General features: G+C 45.8%; 1 protein-coding gene across 1 annotated transcript in view; it reads left to right on the top strand.

The window, feature by feature from the left end:
• The window catches only part of DMRT1 (doublesex and mab-3 related transcription factor 1), a 106948-nt gene that overhangs the window by 42365 nt on the left and 41958 nt on the right, over window positions 1–22625 (top strand). The window contains exons 3-4 of the mRNA XM_045882188.3: window positions 233–516; window positions 19998–20142. Coding sequence (XP_045738144.1) covers window positions 233–516; window positions 19998–20142 — 429 coding nt within the window. The remainder of the gene's footprint in view (window positions 1–232; window positions 517–19997; window positions 20143–22625) is intronic.

Here is a 22625-nt window from a genome sequence, read left to right as displayed (position 1 = left end):
TGTTTTGGGTATTCTCAGTAAAAAGAACTAACCAGCAGGGGTTGACCAGCTGTGTCACTAGTTGGGCCAGCCTTACAGACTTGTCCTTCGTTTCGGCCCCAGGAGGAAGCAGCATGTCCCAGAGCCTTGCTCTGCCCCTTTGCAGATGAGGAAGGCCGTAGGTCGCCAGGGTTTCGAGCGAAAGCTTTGTGGACCCCCACATTAATACCATGTGGTCTTTCTTTCTTTCTAGAGGGACGCATGGTCATCCAGGATATTCCTGCTGTCACCAGCAGAGGGCACGTGGAGAACACACCTGACCTGGTGTCTGACCCCACCTACTACAGTAGCTTTTACCAGCCGTCTCTGTTTCCGTACTACAACAATCTGTACAACTACCCGCAGTACTCCATGGCCTTGGCTGCTGATTCCTCTTCTGGGGACGTGGGAAGCCCCCTCGGGGGGTCCCCCGTGAAGAACAGCCTCCGGAGCCTCCCCGCACCTTATGTGCCTGGGCAGGCAGGAAACCAGTGGCAGGTAAGGCGTTACCCAGAGCGGCTGGATCTGCCGAGAGCACACAGTACGCGCACAGGACCAGCTCAGCACACGTGTGTGCACTTCGTGCCAACGGCGCAAAAAGGCGTTCACGCTCCCGTGACGTCACGTGACCCCGAGGTTGGCCGCAGGGATTGTAAACGAGTATGCATGTATTCGCTTGCGTTCTGAGGTTTTACTGTTCTCCTTTTTCACTGTCATTTTGCATAAAGACCCTGTTGGCTGGAGTCAGCATCACAAGGGGCTCACGGTGTGAGGTCTCACCTCCTCCAGGCTCATCCCCACTTCCTTTGAGTGGCTTAGAACGTGCTGGGTGCAGCCTTCTGGTTGGCAGTAATGCTAGTGATGAATTTGCACCCAGGGAGGGAGAAGTGTTATCATCTGTATGTCTGCGTGGAAGCAAGGCAAGAAAAGGAATTAAGTCACTGTCATTCTGGGCCAAATTGGGTTTTTTTTAGCTGAAAATGAAGGGCATCATTCATACTCTTAGTGTACAACCAGTAACTTTTAAATTAACATCTGGGGTAAAACAAAGCATTTTGCACTGTCAGGGAAGGAGTGTTGTTCTAGAGCTGTCGTGCTCCCTCAGCTTTAACCATTTCGGTCCTGGAGTGTGTGAGCGGCAGATGGAGGCGGGGAAAGCGTTCCCAGGCTGGGTCCCCATGCTGCGGGAGTGCAGACACACAAGTGCTGACTCTCATCACTGCCAAGCCCCCTCCGACCATCAGTGTTACGATTCTGGGACAACTGTTCGTATTTTGGGTACGTTTACCATGCTCAGGCTTTGTCAGCTGGGCATTGATTCCAACACAATGGGACAGACATATTTGGGAGTTTAGGGCAAATCTTTGACCTTCTTATGCCCACTTCTAGAAAAATGTGAGTTGAAAATTGTCCTCCGAGCAAGTCTATTCCATTTTGCATTTTTTAGGTGTGGGGAAGTTCTTAATATTCACGCTACCCCACTTTTTGGATTTTCTCACTACCCTTCGGGATCAGACTTCTTCAGCCCATTAGTATGTCCACTGTAATCCACTGGGCTACGCAGTTTTGTAAGTTTTCCACACAATTTATTTTGAGAATCTTACTTTTTTTTTTTGAAAGATTTTATTTATTTATTTGAGAGAGAAAGCACGAGCAGGGGGAGAAGCAGGCTCCCGCTGAGCAGGGAGCCCCGATGTGGGAGTCCATCCCAGGACCCTGGGATCATGACCTGAGCCGAAAGCAGACGCTTAACCGACTGAGCCACCCGGGTGCCCGAGAATCATCCTTTTTAAAAGAGACCTTAAAGCGTATGTGTGTGAGAACTCAGAATAATATGAGTGTAAAGAAAATGCAGTGGTTTACGGATCTTCTCCCTGGACCCCTACAAGCGTCTCAAAGTGCCAGTTGGATTTTATTATTGGGGGCAGGTTTTAGGTTGATTTCTATCAGAGACTCTCTTCTCTGAAAGGAGAAAGAAGTATTTGTAATTCTGAAAAAAATCAGCTCATCCTGTAGATTCCCAGGAAGCAGGGACTACTATTGAAGTGTCCTGGTTTTCTGGCTACTTCCAGGCTTTAAGGATAAAGTAGGAAGGCGAACCTGTTGGCTTATGAGAAAAGGGGTGAGAAAAAACATCTTAAGTGTTTGCTGAGAGAAAGCCAGCGAGCTCATGATCAGCTTTACAGCAAAGTCAAACATCTGCTTTGTCAGACTCTTTCAGCGGGCGTATGATGCTTGACACACTGATGTTTTCCACACATAAGTTTTCCACACAATTTATTGAGAATCTTACTTTTTTTTTGGAAGGTTTTATTTATTTATTTGAGAGTGAGAGAGAAAGCATGAGCAGGGGGAGGGGCAGGGGGAGAAGCAAGCTCCCCGCTGAGCAGGGAGCCCGATGTGGGAGTCCACCTGGAAAACCCGGGAAGGGCATGGTAGAGGTCTTGGGTTTCCTTGGAGGACTCTTGCCAAGTCCTCCCTCCCAGGGACAACCAGGAGGAGACGGGCTGGCTCAGCCATCCTCCTTGCCTTGTCTTGGAGAGACGTCTCAGGTGCTATGTGCAAGGAGAGAGTCCCCTGAGGGCAAGTTCCTGCACCTTGGCTGGCAAAGCGGGGAGGAAGAACCTTGCCCAGACTTCCTTCGTCCTGTGGGGACAGGCAGCTTTGATGCTGTTCGTGCTTTCTCTAGCACCACCACCTATGGAGCGAGGTGTCCCTGGTTAGCCGCCCAGGAGAGATGCCAAGATACCATTTAACATATGAGTTTGTTTTCCCAGGAGGCTGGCCTTAAGACTTTTTCTTTCTTAGCTGGTCACCGTTGGTAATCTATTTTCATATAACAAATTCTTTTGCAGAAATAGGTCCCTCTCTGCTACTGTAGTTGATGCCCATTCCTCTTAGTAAGTAACAGCACCAGTAATGACAGCTAGCATTTGCTGAGCAGTGAGTCCTCCTCGTAGCCTCAGGGAGCAGATTGTGTTGTCTCCTCCTCACAGGGGAGGGCACTGAGACTCCGAGGGCTGACTTAGCCAAGGTCACACAGCCACCAGACAGGAGAGCTGGAGTTCTGGCTCCACAGTGTTGCTCAGCACTGGTTATCTCTGGGTCTGCTGTAAACTCAGGGCCATGGCAACCACTAGCAATTAGTATGAACACTAAGGCCACCCTCTTTAGTTCTTTAGGGCTTAGAATTTCTACCTAAGTGTTTTGCTTTTCATTGGAGATCTTCTTGGAACCTTCTTCTGATTGTCTTTCTTCACTTGTGGAGGTTGGAATTAGGCAGAAACTTCTAGGACAGTGCTGATGTGTGGTTACTTCAGATGGCTGAGAATGGGGCCTCTGAAGCTTTCCTGAAATATGCCATCTCAGCATTTAGTGTTTAAAATATACTGAATTCCCTGCTGTTTAAAAGTTGCTTTTGGAATCTGCCTACAACTTTCCTGTGAATGTGATTATCAGTAAAAGCATATTTAGGCACACCTGCCATGTGTCTGTAATCTAGAAAATGATCCTAACGATGGAGATGAGGGGACTTGGCCATATGGTCTTTCCATCCCTTCTAAGTCTGACGCTGTATGAGTCTGTGGTTTAACCTTATAACCAGATACAAACACAAGCTTGACTTACAACCTTGTTGTTATGTCCACAAAAAGTAGTTCTCTTGGAAATAAACTCCTAACATTAAAAATGCAAGAGCCTGCATAGGTGTAAGCCGTCAGTTTGCAAAATGGCAGGTGACCACCAGTCCAGTCATGATCAGAGCTGCAGCGGGTCCTGGTCACCCCATCCTGGTGCAGAGAAGACTGAGGTCTGGAGCTGAAGGGACTCACTCAGCAGCCACAGTCAGTTGATGGCAGAGGCCGCACTGAAACCTAGGTCCTATTGGATTAGAGGAACGTGGGCTCTGGTGCTGGAAGATCCATATTCATTTCTAATTTGTGATCCAACTGTTCTTGAGGCCTTGAGCAAAATACAAAATAGCCTTTGAATCTCTGTGTTTTGGTCTGTGAAGGTGAGACTATGCCCACTTCCCAGACTTGTTGGCTGGATGCGCAGCAGTGGACACCTAAAGGGATGTGGTTACCGCACGTGGAAGCCTCCGTGCGCACCAGGGGCCATGCCGGTGTTAACTGCCATGGCTTATTTTCATTAAGCATTATTATTTTATTTATTTATTTATTTATTTATTTATTTATTTATTTATTTATTTATTTATTTAAAGATTTTATTTATTTTTTGACAGAGAGAGAGACAGCGAGAGAGGGAACACAAGCAGGGGGAGTGGGAGAGGAGAAGCAGGCTTCCCGCTGAGCAGGGAGCCCGATGCGGGGCTCGATCCCAGGACCCTGGGATCATGACCTGAGCCGAAGGCAGACGCCCAACGACTGAGCCACCCAGGTGCCCCAAGCATTATTATTTTTTTAATCTCTCTATTTTCAGGGCGCCTGGGTGGCTCAGTTGGTTAAGCGACTGCCTTCGGCTCAGGTCATGATCCCGGGGTCCTGGGATCAAGTCCCGCATTGGGCTCCCCCTGCTCAGTGGGGACCCAGCTTCTCCCTCTGCCTCTGCCTGCCACTCCCCCTGCTTGTGCTCTCTCTCTCTCTGTCAAATAAATAAATAAAATCTTTTTAAAAAATCTAATTTTCAGCCTTCTTTTCATATGTATTTTAGTTAGTTATCTCAGATCCCCTTTGTAACAAGATGCAGTATACATAAAGCACGTTTTTGTTACTATTAAAAGACTGTGACATGTGAGAAGGGGCCGAGTATGAATGTATGTGGAGTAATTTCTATCTGGGTTGGGGAAGAAAGAATGTGTTCCACTTAGTAAATAGGAAACCGAAAACATAGACAAAGGTTATAATGATGCAACATATCTTTAAGATGTGTATGTTATAGAGGAGTATTAATTAAATAGTGAACACCTGGAAATATTACTTCTAACTGATAAGTGTTACTGCTGTTAATAAGGAACTGGACGACTCCCTTCTTAAACCAAGCTGTTAGGGCAGGAGCATAGGGAACAGCCATCGAGCTCTGGCCCTGTTTCGGGAAGGTGTCCTGGCTCTGTTCTTTGGGCCATGCCTATGCCCTCCTGGTGGAAGCTTCCCAGGGGAGGACAGCATGGGGAGCTCCCTTGCTTGTGGTCATGTTTTGCATCTCCTTTGTGGAAGGTGTCCCACAGCTGCACCCAGAGAGCTTTGTGCTCGCTTCTCCTGACTGCGTCTTCTCTTGGTCAGACCCTGGCGCTGCCTGAAGGGCCTGAATCTTTGGCAGCATCTCCTCCATCTACTTTCTTGGCTCTGCTGCTGGGAGCTGACTTCCTTGCTCACTTCTCTGGCCAGAGCGAGTCACCATTCTGTTCGTTATCTTCCTCCCCTTGCTGCTCGGTGTATCAGTGTGTGCTGAGGGAGCAGGATGCATGTTTCTCAACAAAGAGCTCCTTTCTGACTCCTGGAAAAAAACCGACAGAAGTGCACATCATCATAATTTTTTAAAGCTAGTCTTCTGAGAGATCAGTAGGGAGGGCGTTGAATTATTTGCAGAAAGAAACCATTGACTTTTTATTGGAAAGATGAGGCTTCCGATAAATGTCCCTATAAAATCAAGCAAGCCACGAATAATTATTGAGCACCTACTAAGTGCAAAACCTACTAAAAGAAATAGAGCAGTGTACTAGGTCAGCATCCCAGCGTCTCACAACTCTTTCGTGTAAATGCCCTGCATGCTGAGAGCTGCTGTAATCGCTTGGGTCTGCCTCCAGTCTCTGGAGATTTGTGGCCCAATCACAGATTCCTGACCTGTTGTGAAACAGGAATAACATTTGGGACCCTGGAACAGACTCACGATGAAGGCTGGTTCCTCTGACCAGCAGCTCAATTTCACTTCTGCATTTAATTGCCTGCAAAAGCTGTTTATTGCCTTGTGCATTCCTCCACGGCAACATTATCTCCTAAATAAACATGTTGTACCAGGTTGACAAGGGAGAGGCGCGTATCAAGTGAGCAGAAATAAATACAGGAGGGCTCAGAGCTGTACCTGGGATCTCCTTTCTCTGTCCCTCTGTCAGGCAGCCTCTGGATTGCTTTTCAGAAGCTGGGACCACCAGATGTGTAGACTTGCAGGTAGACTCCTGTTCGGACCACAGTTTGGGTGTGGTCATAGTGGCAACACAGGTGATTTCATTCCTTCCGGTGGTTATTTTGGGCTCAGTCTGAAGTGTCTTAGAATACCGGTTGCTCATGTATGATGATGCACCTTACTGGATGCATTCGTTTATTAAATAAGCATGCACGGAGATCCTGCTGTGTGTTAGGGATCTGCCACTGAACCAAACAGACAACAATGTGAAAGCAGGTCTTGGGGGGACAAAGGGATGGGAACTTGGGGGTCATCTAAGTGGCCCTGAGTTTGAAACTGAGCTACAGGCAAGAAGGAAAGCAGATTTTGGTATCTGGGGCTTGAGCACAGAGAAGGTGCCCCCTTGTGAGCATTCCTGGGATGGCCCTCTAGCACCTTTGATGGGTGGGGGCTGGGGGGGGCAGCAGGCAGTGGGCCAGGCAGCGCCTTATAGAAGCCCCTGCCCTTTGATGTTCTCAGTCCTACAACAAGCAGCCTGATGGGGCCCTTTTCACACTGCCTCCTCTTTTCATTAGCGTTGCTCAGGATCAGAACAAACTGTTAGCTAAAAAGATTGAGAGGAAGTGACTTCTTAAGCATGTGCTGGGTGGGGGCAGCAGGGGCCCCTCCCTGTCTCCTGGAAGTCCCATAGGAGAGCCCAGCGGGGATGCAGGTGGCTTAAACCTGGCTCTTGTTCGCAGGACGACAGTTCTCGTTAACAGCGTTTTAAGATATTCCTAAACTTGAAAAACAATATGTCAGAGAAAAGCAAGTAGAATGCAAAATCCACGTCAGGTTTTAAGGTGAAGCAGACTTGAGATACACTTTTGTGTTGGCCCCAGACCGCCAAGCTGTACCGTCAGGGACCCCAGGATGATGTGCCTGCGGCCACCTCAGATTCCTGGATAAGTCTGAGCTGAGAAAGTTGAAGTGATCTGTGGAACACAGCTGGTTACAGGGGAGCCAGGCCCCAGCCCTGGGCCCTCTACCCTTGGTCAGGGGCTCTCTCCACAAACAGTCCTGTGATCGCCGGGGCTGCGCGCTCCAAACTATCACCACCCCAGCAGGTAAAACTAGCCTAGCCGAGGCTTCTTTTAGAGCAAGCTGGGTATTGGCCACTTTCTGTTGGCGGATGGAGGCTGCCTTTTTTCTCAAGAAAGAAAACCTGACAAAGTTTGCCAGCAGACACAAGAAGAGTTTATGAGAACAGATTCCTTTTAGAACATTCCAAGCAGTTTCTTTCCTTAGGAAAAAGTCATTAAAATAGATGTGGTATTTGCTTTGGACTGTTAGCGCTAACAACCTTTATTTGGTTTCTTGAAGGGGAGTTAGAGGGACACAAGTTTATGTTGATTGAAAGTGTTACGGGTTCTGTTGAGATGATGGGGTATATTTATTTTGTATTTGGCCACTTCCATGGACTCTGTAGTTCTGATCATTTTCTAGTTGCTTATTTGGGGTATCTAAGTTAGACGCAGAAAAATGTTGGTGCTGCCATTTTCCCCCAAATACCCCCAGTTCTCTTATATGTTCTTGGTGCATTGTTCAGTTTCGATACCTGCAGTGGATGTTGGTGTCCTCTTATTTTATTGGGAATGTGTCTAGTGGTTCACTGTCCTTCATGCGGGTTGTGTTACCTGTGCTGGTTTTTACAGAGAAATGAGAAAATAAGGACAAGGGAGTTTTTCGTAGAGCTCAATTATTCAATTCAAAAAATTGCTTTTAGGGGCGCCTGGCTGGCTCAGCCAGTAGAGCATGCAACTCTTGATCTCGGGGTCGTGAGTTCAAGTCCCACGCTGGGTGTAGAGCTTACTTTAAAAATTTTTTTAAAATTGTTTTTACTGAGACTATGCCCTTCCAACATTTTGTGGAAATAAAATGATCCTGTTAGGTGGCAGGATTTCTTTTTGTATAAATGCCCTCACTCAGGAGCACCATCCCTGCCCCTCCCCGTCTCTTTTTCTTCTCTGTCTTACTAGCCTGCGGTCTAGAGTCTGGAAAGCTCTGTGTCAGTCACCGTGTCACCATGACAACAGCAGAGTTCCCTGGGTCTTCCTCTGCTGCTTTCAGCGATTGTGTCCACTTAACGCTCAGCTTAACTCTTCGCAGGCAGAGTGCTTTGGTCTTTCCCTTCCTTTTTACGGCAGCCCTGTGAATGCCCAGCATTTTGTGGGACTCCTTCCCATGCACCCCCAGGAGGCCCTGCTATCTGGTTCAGTGAGGACTCAGGACTCGGCCGGGTCAGAGGGCCGGTGTCGGAGAATCTTCTATTTAAGGAAACCCGGAGTCCCCACAGACCTCGGAGAGTTTAAAGCTAGTGCAGGGAAGGTGTGCAGCTTCTCCCCGTTTGGGGCCACCCTGCCTCTACTGTGAACTTTCTCTTCAGCGGCCTGTCCAATCTTAGCTGCATTTATACCTTTCTGAAGCATACCTCCTCCTGAGGTCCTTCTCTTTGAAGGAGAAATGATACCTCCAGTTCTCTGGGGCCTTCACAACACACTCCTGCTCCTGCAGGGAGCAGGCTTCTGTTGGCCATGGAGCTCTGCGGCCTGGACCAGTGCAGTCCCCACTCCCTGCCTCTGAGCTGCCCCCTTGTCTGGTTTCAGATGGTGACAAGCGATGGTCATGATGGCCAGCATCGGGCGTTTATTACGTCCTTCTTGAGGGACTTGCTGTTTTGTCTCACAGATTATGAAGGCTTTGTGCCCTGCGCGCTCTGAGCCTGCAGTGGGGGCAGTTGTGGGTAGGACCCAGGGCCGCTGGGGGGCTCTGGGCCTGCAACAGAGCTGAGGGAGGCGGTGGGCATTTCAGAAGCTGACCCCAGACAGATGGTGGGAGGTGGGCTGAGGGATCTCTCCTAGCGGCGGCAGGGCACAGGGCAGGCATTTGCGCAGAGTATTTGGGTGGAAAACATGCGCATGACAGAAGAAAGCCGAAGTGGCCTCTGGAAACTCGGCCCGGGGGGCAAGCGGTGCTGACGGAGAGCATCCAGGCCAGGGACTGGGCCCTGAACATCCTGAGCGGCTGTTTGTCAGCCTGCCTGGAGTGGTCTGGTAACATCCAGGCATTCCCAGTGGAGTGTAAGCTCAGGTTTTTAGGAACCTGGGAAGACTCTGGTACGTGTTCAGTGTGATCTGGACCGAGCTGGAAAACCCTGCAAAGGGCTGGTGTACCCTGGGGACTGCTCCATATTCAGTCGGGGGCAGAAATAAATACGTTATCAGTCTGTTGTGAGATTGTTACACAACCTGATCTCTGACACAGGAGCATCAGGTCGGTAAATAATACAGTCATTTGGGGATTCTGTAATCTACTTGAAAACCAGATAATTAGATCACAGTTCTTGAAAGCTTTCAGATTTGATTTGGTTGGACTGGTGGACAAAATCTTACCTGTTTATGTTTGACCTTTTAGCTTACGTTTTTTTCCTAAGCAGATGTGAATATGATACAAAATTAGTTGCTTTTCAGAATGTTTAAGTACATGGCTGGGTGAGGCTCAAATTTCTTGGGAGCCCATTTTGTATGGCTTGCTAAGTGTCCCTCATTACCTGAATAAAGACCAAAATCAAGGGAATGTGTAGGAGAGGCTGGTTGGCCCTATTTTTAGAAAACTATATTAGGAATATGAAAGTAGAAAGGTAAAACAGGGTTACAAAAATCTCCGGGGCACCTGGTTGGCCGGCTCAGTTGGTAGAACGTGTTACTCTTGATCTTGAGGTTGTTAAGTGTGAGCCGCATGTTGTTGGATATACAGATTACTTAAAAATAAAATCTTAAAAAAAAAAACCATACTATCGAAAAATCTCCATCATATTACAGAGTGTGTATAAGAAATTCATTCACGCATTCATCATTACCATTCATTTACCGAGTCCCAGCTCTGCCCCCGGCACGGTGCTCACCTCGCTCATCCCCCCAGGGGTAACTCTCAGGGAAGTGGATGACAGGAGAAACTTAAATGAGTTTTACTACCTTTTTTTTTTTTCAATTTTACTTAGTTATTTTAGAGTGAGAGAGCATGCAGGGAGCGGGAGCAGGGAGAGAGGGAGATCATGACCTGAGCCCAAATCAAGAGTTGGATGCTTAACCAACTGAGCCACCCAGGCACTCCATGAGTTTTATTAATTTTTAACCATTCTCTGCAGAGAGTAGACCCCCTTACTGACCACCCCCAAGACAGATTGCTCCCAGGGCCCTGTGGGCATCACCCTGGCCGTGCACAGCCTCCAGGGAGGGGGTTCATAAGAAGATGGAGAAACCGGGAAAAAAGGGGTTACGTCCTCATTTTGGTTTTCACATCTTTTCATCTCATTCTTTCTCGTGAACATTCTTTTTGGCAGTTAGTCATTCTTATCCCGGGAGAATGAAGGAAGACAAAATCATCCCGTCTTGAGTAATGGTATGAGCTCCAAAAACGTGAAGGCACATTCTTCTCTCTCTCTCTCTCTCATACTCTGTACGTAACAGTGGCAAGGTAGGATCTGGAGTTGGGTTTTCAGCTTTTTAAGATTTGAAAAGTAGAAAAAGTTCAGAGAATGGGGTTTTCTTTCACATACCGAGCAAAGGGTTTATGTATTTAAAATGCGTATGTAATGCAAAGGGTTGTCTGTCTCCCTCTTTGTTAACAGACCGTGGCATACCTGGGAAAGGGCACCCAAAAGAGGGGTCCTGGAGTGTGACCACTACCGTCCCGCTGGTGTGCCCACAGAGGGAGGCCCCCATGGGGGGAAGGGACAGGGAAGGTGCAGCAGGACAGGTGTTGAATAGCCTTGCGGCCTGAGCACTTCATATCTGCCATTCCGCTCACCCCCTACAGGCAGCCCTCAGGGATTGTTACCGCCTCTGTGGGGGAGGAAACAGACACTCAGACACTTGGGGAGATGAAGCAACTTGCCGGGATCACAGAGCTGCTGAGCAGGGGGGTTGCATTTGAGCTGGGGTTTACCTGACTGCGGAGGGCACGCCCGTTCCCATTCTTTCTCCCTGCCTTCCTAGAACAGCACACATTCTTGGTTTTCCTTGTAAGAAGCCTTAACAGGTGTTACACGATGTTTTCTTATATTTTATGATAGGTCTTATCAGATCTTAGAGATGTAACGTATCTTACCTGTTTTCCGAGACTTGGTATGTTAGAGACAGTGGAGACTCCTGTGTCTTCATAGGATTAACCAAATTTAAATCGCTGAGCTTATGGTCCTTAAGCATGGTTCTGTGGCTCCCCATCATGTCCCCTCTCCTGCCGCCCCCTCTTCTATGCACTTTAGGGAAACAGATTTCTGGTCATTGTTGTGTCATTTTGGTTACTTAGAGGTGGGCTGTCCGTCCTAGTCTTGGTGTGGCCTTTCCATGACGCTAACCCAGCGTGAGTTGGGCGTGCCTCGGCAGCCTGCATTCGAATTTTTAATACCAGCTCGGGTGAAGTGTGTGAGTTTGTGCGTGTGCTCACGTGTAGAAGCTGGCCCCAGACAGTCTCACCTTGCCCTCCGAGCAGTCCGTCATGTTCAGTCCTCATAAGATACCCTTCACACTGCTGATTTATGCTAAAAGTATCCTAATGTTTCTGACAGCTCATGTGTGACATGAATATAATCCATATTTCTTAGAGCAGCTAATCCAAGTGGCTTATTTCCCGATACTGCTGATGGGGTTATATCTCTTGATGTCACAGTCGTTGAGATTCTCATGGCAACATATTGTTTGTGGGTCACTAGTTTTGTCTAAAACAGTAGGTTGGAACAGAGTAGCAAAGGTTAATTAAGTTTGTCCATCAAGATGGGAACAGATATGGATGCGTCTAATGCTTCTGGTCCTAAAATCAAAGTTCCTGAATGCGTGATTACAGGCCTGTTTTCTTCTCATTTTCAGACTCCCCCCCCCCCCCAAAGTTTCTTATTTGATCTTGAAGCAGTGAAAACAGGAAGAACTGGTAAAAGCCACAGGTAGTGAGGAGGTCTTTATAATCAGCAGACATCTTAATTTAAAATGGGAAAAGCTGCGAGGTTTAGTAGAGAGGCTTCCGAGGCCGACTTGCTTTGTTTGCATCCTGCTTCTCCGCTTAATCCCTTTATGAGTGGAAGCCAGTTACTTGATCCCCCTGAGCAGTTAGTTCTTCTTTATGTTAATGATTATTACACTGAGGACTCCATGAGAACACAGGACAGGTCTCTGTAGTATCTCTCAATGAATTTACTCATTTTTACTTTACTTCCCTCCTCTGAAAGTCCATTCGTCCTGTGGTCAAGAACCAACATTTTCTCAAGAAAGTTACTTTAAGAAAGTCACCATCACAAGCCCCCACCGCCTTTCTGAAGAGTGTTATTAGGCTTTCAGAAACTTGCCATGTTAGTGGAAACGGGGAGTCCTGTGTCTGGATAGTTATCAGCCCAAATATAAAAATGCAGACTTTCCATGCCCTTTTCCACCAGCTACTGTACTGAAGCTGTGTTTTCTGTTGGCTTTCAAGTAAATGATGCTTGCGGTTCTGTCTAGCTCTGCGTGACTTTAGGTGGAAAGTGGGGGTTTGTGGTTTACGTTTGTGAATCAGCTCACAGATGTAAGTACTGACACAGGAGCTGGATAATCCTGCATAGATGTGTGGTTTGGGAAAACGAAGGGGGCGCTGGGCTAACTGCAGCCGAGACTCTCGGCCAATAGACCACCCCTCCCTCTCTCTGTGAGCCCCCTGAAGTGCATCTGAATCTTTCCAGGGTCCAGGAAAAGGAACCATTTTATAAAATGGGCTTTTTCTTGTGTGTACCTGTTTTTGAAAGTCCTTGCTTTTACCAGATTTATATACCGGTGCCTTTCAGATATTTTCGACAGAGATCCACAGTAAGAAATGTTTAATATTGTCATAGGGCTTATGTTTACGCATACATATAAACGCAAAATGAAACATTTCATACAACAGTTTTTTCCCATACCATATACAATGAATTTTCAGATTTCTCTTCTATTTTATCCTATTCGGTTTCATTCTGTCCATTTCTGTACTGTTATTTATTTATTTTTAATGCTGATCACAGCCTGCTGAATTAGGTCACTCACAGTCATAGCACTGCATTTTGGAAAACACTGTGTAAGGGTAGACCCTGTTCTCAGATGCAGATGGTGAAAACAACCAATTGAGCAGCACAAGTTAAACAAAAATTAATTTGGGTTTTTAAAAATGTGGAAATACTCCTATCTTAATTGTTCTGTACAAGAAGGAGAAGCATAACAGATCACTGATAAATGCGCTTGTTACCCTGATCCCTGTGGGGTGTCCACCCCTTAAAGAGTGTGCCAGGGTGGTGCGACTCTTCATGCCCTCTCTGGGACTTCTGGGAGTTGAGGGAGGCTTGCTTTTATGTTCTCACTGTCAGTGTTGCTTCTGTATTTCCAAACGACTTGCCTATTTTTCCATGGTGCCTCTTGTGGCTGTTTTTCACGTGTTTTGTATCTACTCTGGTGTTAATCCAGACCTGATATTGAGCTCCTTTCCTTCCATTCTTTTTGGGAAGGCCCCACTCACACACGTTTTATTTTGCGTTTGCGTGTGTCACAGACTTTCTGGAGCTTTGGGAATTGTGGGGTTCGCAGCTTCAAGCGTCTTAGATGTATCATTTCTGAATTGATTGTCCTCTCTGCTGTACTGCATTGGCCATCCTCTTCTTCCCATTTTCTGTCCCACCTCCCCTCTGAGGAGCCTCCCTTCCGTTTTGGGGCATATAGCTCTTAGCTTCTTCAGCTGACCCTCAAACCTCCATGGTTCACTGAAGAGGTCCACCAGGCTTTGGGGGAATCTCTTGCAAGGGCCCGGGTTGGCACAAGGCCAGTCTCCACCTGCTGTCCCCGTGGCTTCCTGCCACTGCGAAGGGGCGTGGAGGGCATTCCGTAATGTGAGCCCTGCAGAGAAAGCAAGGTGAGCCCAGCAGAGGAAGTTAAGGAAGCTAGGTGAGAGGACCCGAGGGACAAGGAAGAAAGAGGTGTCCCAGCAGTCAGCATATGCCTTGTTAATGTTACAGTCCCATCTCTGAAATTTGCTCTTAATAGCCATCATTTTTAGCTCGTATATTAAGAAGAATTCTTTCCAGCTGTGACCTGTGGCATCCCAGAGGATGAGTGAGGTGTGTATTTCAGGAGGTGAATGGGCACTTGCCTTTTGGGTAAAGCACCTGCACAGGCAAAATCTGTGGACGAGGAGGGCTCACAGTGTGTGATTAGGTAAGCGTGGGAACAGGCATCCCATCCGGAGGGTTTGAAAAGAAGCTTCTGTTAAAGCTAAAGAAATCCTTTAATGAGGGCGAAAGTAAGCCCCCAGCCTTCACTCTTCACGTCACCAGGAGACCTGGAATTCCACAGTGTGAAGAGCCTGCCTTTTTTCAGAAAAATATTTCTCTTCATAAAATCAAAGGTTCATCCCAAATGTAGCTTTTGCAACTTAAAGGGCTGTAAACCACACAACATTGCCAAGGGCATCTTCTCACTGTTCGTTTAAATATTGGGGTTTGCACTTGGGAGTTTTATCCCATATGGTTCTCGAGAAGTCTGTCCCCTTTCCTGGCCAGCCCTGTTTCTTTGCAGCTGAGCCAGCCTCCGCGAACAGCTAGACCATGGTCTGGTCTTCACGAACTCCTCTCAGCCTGGATGGAGCGTGCAGTTCACTTCGAGACCATGCTCTTCCCGGCTGATATACTCCCAGACAACCAGTGAACAGAATTTAGGAATTTTTTTTTTTTTTTAAGGAAGTAGGGTCTAATCTTTTTATGTTTTGGGGGATTTTATTGTAACTATAAAAAAGAATGACTAAGGTATATAAAAAGGAAACCCATGGTTCAGATTTATTGTGCTGTATGTCCTCAACAGTTTAATAAAATAAAACCCAAAGCTCTTAGGTGTTCCTCCGGTGTTAATACTAACACCATGCACGTTCCCCACCAGCCCAGTTCCTATCTGTAGGTCACACTCTGGTTCAGACTTGAGGTGGGTAATAAGATTATAAAACATGCCTATTGCTTGCCAGCTACCACATGCTAATAGTAATGGGAGTCATAATTCACTGGAATACTGGGTTTTTAGGTTTTACTTGGTTCTTTGGTTTGAAGGAACAAAAAATAAAATCTTGAGAAGAAACAAGACCGCCCTGCATAAAGGAGAAATCATATCCTTTTAGCAGAACTGATTGCTGCCTCTAATTTGTGTGCAACTTCTATCCCTCAGTAGAACTTTGCCCTTTGAGCCGGAGGTGAGGGGCTGAGCACAAGCAGGGACTAGGGTAGTTTAAAGCAAGTTTTCTCAACCTTGGCACTCTTGAAATGCTGGGCTGGATAATTCTTGTTGTGCAGGAGCCGTCCTGTGCATTGCAGCCCCCCTGGCCTCTCCTCACTAGAGGCCCACAGCATACTCTTCTCCTCCCCACCCCCAGCTGTGACTGGGAGAAGGGTCTCCCAAAGTCACCCGATGTCCCCCAGGGGACGGATTGCCCCCAGTTAAGTACTACTGGTTTCAAGTAAAGCAAGTTTCAAACGTTTCCTTGTTTACCCATTTGTCTAATCCAAAAGCAGCCAGGACTGTGATTTTTTTTTTGAGTTGGAAGGGAACTAGAAGGGACCTAGTGTTTGAAATCTCATTCTGCCACGCCTTTTTCTAGACGAGTCACAATTTGATTTTAGCTTCACGTTTCAGAGATTTACACACGCGCTTTGAAATGCTATGGTCAGCCCTTGAACGGCGCAGGTATGAACTGCACGAGTCCACTTATGTGTGATTTTTTTTTTTTCTGGTCAATACAATACAGTCCTGTAAATGTGCTTTTTTTTTTTTTTTGAAGTTTTATTTATTTATTTTTTAATTTTATTATGTCTGTTAATCACCATACATTATATCATTAGTTTTTGATGTAGTGTTCCGTGATTCATTGTTTGCGTATAACACCCAGTGCTCCATGCAGTACGTGCCCTCCTTAATACCCATCACCAGGCTAACCCATCCTTACGCTCTCTTAATAGCATTTTATCCCCCTAGCTTATTACTTCATTCTAAGAGTACTATTGGTATGTGTTAATTTACTATGTTATCGGTAAGACTTTGGTCAACAGGAGGTTATTTAGTAGTTAAATTTTGGGAGGGTCAGAAGTTATATGTGGATTTTCAACTGCCTGGGGAGGTTGAAGCCTCTAACCTCCTGTGTTGTTCAAGAGTCAGCTGTACATACAACCATCCTTATGTCCAGGTGAACACATGGATGGTTGTTTGTAGATTATTCTTCAAGTTGAATGTGGCTGATGTGATAAATGGCTTCAGCAAATTCAGATTTAATAACCTCAAATGGAGTCTGACCCTTTATATCTTTTTCTTTTCCTCGAAGTCCCAGTGATCTTGGGATTCATTAGGGAAATTCAGTGTTTGAGTTCAAATCCCTCAATTCCTACTTCTAGATAATCCTTATTATCTGATGCTTTCTAGAAACATAAGAGGAATTAAAGGAAAAAATTAACATGCAAGGGTTTGAAATTGTTTATTTTTTTGGTAAGCTTTAGTTAAAAAAAGAAGTCTACAGTTTATTTAAATCTTTTTGCAAATACTATACAGTTTGAGATTGGCAGCAGTTGACCAGTCTATCAGACTTAACCTTTTGCATTTTTTAGTTAACACTGGGGATCTTGGTGTTTCATACTTCTTGGGGGTGTGGGAAATATGTCAGTATATCTAGGGCTGTGGTTCTCAATCTTGACATCACATTAGAATTACCTGGGGAGTGGATAAAGATGTGGTTAATATATACAATGGAATATTACTCAGCCTTCAGAAAAGATGAATACCTACCATTTACATCCACATGGATGGAACTGGAGGGGATTATGCTAAGTGAAGTAAGTCGGGCAGAGAAAGACCATTATCATATGGTTTCACTCATATGCGGAACATAAGGAATAATACAGAGGACCACAGGGGAAGGGAGGGAAAACAGAATGGGGAAGAAATCAGAGAGAGAGACAAACCATGAGAGGCTCTGGACTCTGGGAAGCAAACTGAGGGTTACTGAAGGGAGGAGGGTGGGGAAGGGGTAACCAGGTGATGGGTGTTAAGGAGGGCACATGTTGTGATGAGCACTGGGTGTTGTTATATGCAACTAATGAATCGTTGAACACTACATCTGAAACTAATGATGTACTATACAGTGGCTAACTGAACATAAAAAAAAAAAAAAAAGAATTACCTTGGGAGCTTTGAAATAGCCCGGGGCCAGGCCACCTCCCGGACCACTGAAATCAGACACTCCAGTGATGGAGCCCAGCATCAGCGCTGGGTGAGCTCCTCTTCCGCCAGTGGGAGTGAAGGTTGTGAACCAGTGTACCTTTTTATAAATAAAGTTTTACTGGAACGTAGCCATGCCCATTCATTTGCCAGTTGTCGAGAGACCCTGTGGGTTGCAAAACCTAAATGATGGCTGTTTGCCAAAAAGGTTTGCTGATCCCTGCTCTAGACTCACAGTGAACATTTTTCAACATTTTGAAAAGAGGCTTTATACAAATTCCGAATAAAAGGGAAAAAAAGATCAGCATTTTGCAGAGCCTGCAGGTCTCAAATCGTGTCGCTTGTACGTGGGGAAAATTGAAAAACATTTTTCTTGAAGAACTGACTTGCAGATGTTGTCAAACCAGAAGGAGGTGTGACCAGCTCGGCACCTGCCGTGGGCGGGGGGGGGGAGGCTTCACCCTTTGTGTTGTGGCTCTCTGCGCGTGTTAAAGCTGACGACTGGGCCTCTCGCTCAGAGTTCATCACGTAGACTGTGTAATGGTCTTGAGGGAGGTCTGGAGAGGCAGAAATGGCTCTTTGATTTGAAGAGAGTTTGAGTTTGGTCTTACCACTGCAGCAATTCTAGCTGGCGGCAGACCCCTGAAAAAGTTCCTTTAGCTCTGAGGAATCTCGTGTATAAAACAAAAAATCATGAAAAGTCATAGTATTATTTACATGATTTCCATCCTCCCTCCGTTCAGGTGGGAAGTTGGCGGTTATAAACAATGGATCAAAAGAGTTTTTTAGAAGGTCCTTTTTTGGTCATGGGCCCCTGAAGGTGTGAAGTATGAGAGAAAGGATCATTTACTCTAGTCCCTTGTCACCAGCGTGAGGGTTTTGAGCCAGCAGAATCAGCATCTCCTGGGACTGTGCCGGACTGAGGCCCCACCGCACACTTACTGGATCAGGATCTGCTTAGCCCCAGGCCATTTGCATACACATTAAGAGAGCCCTGGGATGCACTGGTATAACTGATAATGGGTTCTGTGCAGTTAAGTGACCACTGAGTGTCACTGCCTTCCTCAGTGATTTCATGGCCCCTTAATGGCTCTCCTGACCTGGGCTCGCTCGATAAGGGCAGCCAGTTTTTCCCCTTTGGCTACTTCCAAGCATAGCTTGCTTGCCCTCTTATTTAGTAAGATTTATGTGATGGTAGGAGATGAAAATTGTCTGATTGGCTAGGAGGGGTACCATTTCGTATGCTTCAGAGAAACAGAGTAGGAAAGATGAAGGGAACTTGCCAGATAAACTTCAAGTGAAAGAAAATAATTGGAATAGCCTTCCTTGCTTCTCTGAGAAGCAGTAATCCACCCATCAGAGCATTCATTTGTGCCGGGGAGCGCTTGGGAGGATCGAAAGTGAGTCTCTCGAGCTTCTCACATTAGCCCACAGAAGTCAGGGGCTCAGGCCTTTGCAGTAAGCAATGCCAAATATTCAAAGTACACAGAGGCCTTCAGTCACCGGAAAACTGTCCAAAACTTAATGTCCATAGATAATCCTGAGGAAGCCCAGTACGTAAGTTTACCCTGCCAGCCTGTCATGTTAGTATGATTTTCTTAATCAAGTAGCATCATTTGATTGAAAAATGTAATTTTGAACTTACTCTTTAATTCTTGGGCGGAATTGATTTTTCCTGAACATTCCCTTAAATTGACTTTTTAGATAAAGTTAATGCCATCTGAATTTAATTTTTAAAATGCAGTATAAATAATTGAAGTCTAGCTGTTCTTGCTGGGACGATAGCATCAGCCCTGTAATGCTCAGTGTCTGTACCAGGGGCCGTGCGGGAAACAGAGCAGTTCTGCATATTTGCGGAAGGTCGGGGGGCTTCCAAGTCTTCAGGTCACATCACCTTGGCTTTGAATGAGAGGTTGGGAAGCAGTGGAGAGCTGCTCCTTACACGAGAGCTGCCCCAGTGTCCCAAAGGCAGTCTGATTACCAGAAAGACACATGACCGCAGAGTCTGCCTTCCACATCTCCCTTCGTGTCCTATTTGCAGAATCCACGTCCCCTCCAGGACCCTGGTGACAGGAGGGTGTGGGAAGTGGAGATTCCAGACTTGGGTTTTTGCTACAGACGTGAGGACAGTATGGGGTGCGTCATTGCGCGAATGACAACAGCTTACACTTACACACGCGTTGCGTGTTGTCTTTTTAAAAATACTCTTTTTATATGAACACAGTGAGGTAACTAAGGTGAGACGCCTGTTCTACACCTGAGGGAAAGTGAGGAAGCAGATAATTTGCTTATGGCTAAATAATGAGTTACAGCGACATGTTGGCTTCTAGGCAGTGCTGTCCCCTCTCTGTTGCTCTCTTTTCCTTAGTGCTTGTTAATTGAGTATCATGTGACCAAATGCAGCTTCACAGAGGCTCTAGTAGGGACCCCAAGATAGAAAAGGCACCTTAAGGATGCAGTTAGAGTTTCTAGGGTCATTGCACTGAGGAGGCGTATTCATGGGCGAGGGTACTTCCAACAACAATGGGCTATTCTCTTAAAGAATCAGGCAGTTCTTGTAATCATTGTACAATGCAACTTTGGGCTCAGTGTATTCCTTCTTTTTTTTTTCTCAAGCAGATGAAAAACTCGGAGAACCGCCACGCAGTGAGTTCCCAGTACAGGATGCATTCTTACTACCCGCCTCCCTCCTACCTGGGCCAGAGCATGTCCCAAATCTTCACTTTCGAGGATGGCCCCTCTTACTCAGAAGCCAAAGCCAGTGGTAGGTGTTCGGATGCACAGCCGGGATTGGGGTGGATGGAGGATGAGTAGCCATCACTGGGTCTCTAGACCTCTCCAAGGTCTTGCAAGTCAGGAGCTCTTGGGAGGTTGCCATGTGACTCCTTTGTGAGTATCCTTTACAGTATTCCGTTATGGAATGCTTTTGCTTTAATATCACGTTTTTCTTTTCTGACTACCTGGAGTGACAAGAATAAAATGAGAGGCTCCCATCAAAAGCTAAAAAAAATGTATTTTCAGGAGGAGCACTACGAAGTACAAGTTGAAAGGAAAATGCGGCTCAAATCCTGATATTTTTGGTAAAGTGAATTTCTCTGTATTGAATACTTGATTGAAGGCGTATTCATCTTTTGGGGAGGAAATAAAATAACTTAATAAAACATTTTTGAATACAGTAGATTTCAGACTTTATGCAGTAGCAATGCAAATAACTCTGTTATAATAGCTTTAAAATAAAAAATGCCTGTTTAATGAACCAAAGTGCTTTGAAATACGCAATTCCTCAACTTCAATTTTAACCTCCCCAGCATTTACACTGTGGTGATGGGCAGGTCTTTTATGACTGCTGTGTTTTTAGGCCCTGTTTTTAAGTTCTTTATATTTAAGCTTTATCTTTTGATCTAGGAAAGTGAGAAGCATATACAGTCGAGACTGTACGTAGAAATCAGGGCAATAGTGTGTGACTTGGTAGTAAACCCGGCTGTTGGAACTCACCCTCCACTAAATAAAAAGAGAGGTTTGTTCTCTGAATAACTTGACACTCTACAGAGAACTTGTTTCTACTGTAAAGCAAGTGTTTAGAGAACAAGAATCAGAACCATCCTTTGATTTCCAAACTCAGGACAAGGAAGTCTAAAAAACCTGGGCAAGTTATGCCTTATTTGCCATACTGAAATAAAATAGAGGATTTCATTAATGCGTAATATAGAGGACAAGGGAACGGATCTGTTTGAACTGTAGAGGAACTGAAGTACACGTTATTGATTGCACTTTGACTTTCATTAATGACCATTTTTTTTGTCAGGAGTGGACAAGCTTAACTCTGTATTATAAATATCCATATTATGGAATGTATGCTCATATGGTCCTTCTTTCATACTGTCTTTGATTCTACGTATTTATCTGGCTTTTAAGCTCTTTAGGGACAGAGAACACATCTTACATATCTTTTTACCTGCTATGATGCCTTTTATTTGTTATTTATTGGTTAAGCAAGTGAATTAATGAATGAATGAGGTATTATTTTTTAAGTGAGCTTGCTACTCTGTAAAGAAACATCAGCCTAGAAGGTCAGGATCCTAACTCATGGTCTGTGGAATCAGTGCAGAATTTAGTGATGAAGCAGTTAAGGAAACGTTTGTTCATACAGAAAATTAGGAGTTAACCTACTTTCAGGAAGAAATTGCTTGAGCCTCTTGCTCGAGGAATAATGGAATATTCCCAGAAGCACTCGCACTCTTGAGAGAAAGGTGTAAATTCAGAGCAGGGCAGTAAGATGAAAAGATAAGAGGAAATTTATTAGAGCAGAGAGGGACGGGTATGAAGAGGAGCAGGAAGCATTTGAATTTATGGCAGAAAAGGAAAAGGCTCAGAAGGAAAGAGGTTACAGTCCAGGACAGAAAGGACCTGAGCACCAGCACTCACTGGGCAAGACAGGGTGGCTAGCAGTGAGGTTTTCTCACATTTTTGCTGGTGAGACGTGTTTGAAGGTGTGAGGAGGCCTCAGGCTTACCCTTCTGGTGCCCCTCTCCCTCACTACTAGCCTCACACCTGAGCGAGTTAGTTAGGATGAGCTACAGTGAAACTCCGTAATACCTACTTTCGAACAGCCATGGAGAAGGAGAATATGAATCCATAGAAACTCCAAATCTCAGCTAATTGTTCAAAGAAATGTGGCTTTATGACTTCCAAATGCATGGTATTTGGGGCTTCTGTGTTGCTTGGAATGCTTACAGAGCAAGTGGGAAGGGAAGAGGGAGGAGAAAGTTGTGTTTGGGGGCCAAAAGGACACCCCAGGGGTCCTCTCTTGGAGCACCGGGTCCTCAGTTTTATCATCAGCATTGGTACAAGTAGGCACTCGGGGACAGCTTAGGCCCTTCCGCTGAGTGGGGCTGAGGCTGGTGGCCGGGTGTGGGGGCGGGGGGGGGGGCGGGGCAGCAGTGTATTCACTTCTGACAAGGTGACAGAGGCTGGCCGGTAACCTGTTGCATTCATCACGTCCATCAGGTATGGGCTGAGATCTTTTGGTTGGCCGTGTTAATAAGTAAGTTATGTTTGGAAGATCTAAGTGGGGACTTGCTGTAAGGAATTTGAAAAACAGTGTTTTTCAGTAGGTTTAATGTTTTCTTTAAAGTATAAATTTGTCATTAAATCAGTTTTTCTTCACCTTCTTTAAAGAGAAACTTAACCTCTCTTTACCATGTAAAGAAAGGAGTCCCGGTTCAAAGTCTTCCTCTGCATTTGCTG

This window comes from Mirounga angustirostris, unplaced genomic scaffold, assembly GCF_029215605.1.
Source record: "Mirounga angustirostris isolate CCGP_5_RB_7025 unplaced genomic scaffold, mMirAng1.0.hap1 SCAF_15, whole genome shotgun sequence".
NCBI classification, from domain to species: Eukaryota; Metazoa; Chordata; class Mammalia; order Carnivora; family Phocidae; genus Mirounga; species Mirounga angustirostris.
The sequence above is the reverse complement of the archived record's forward strand: the minus strand, read 5'-3'. Positions and strand labels throughout refer to the sequence as shown.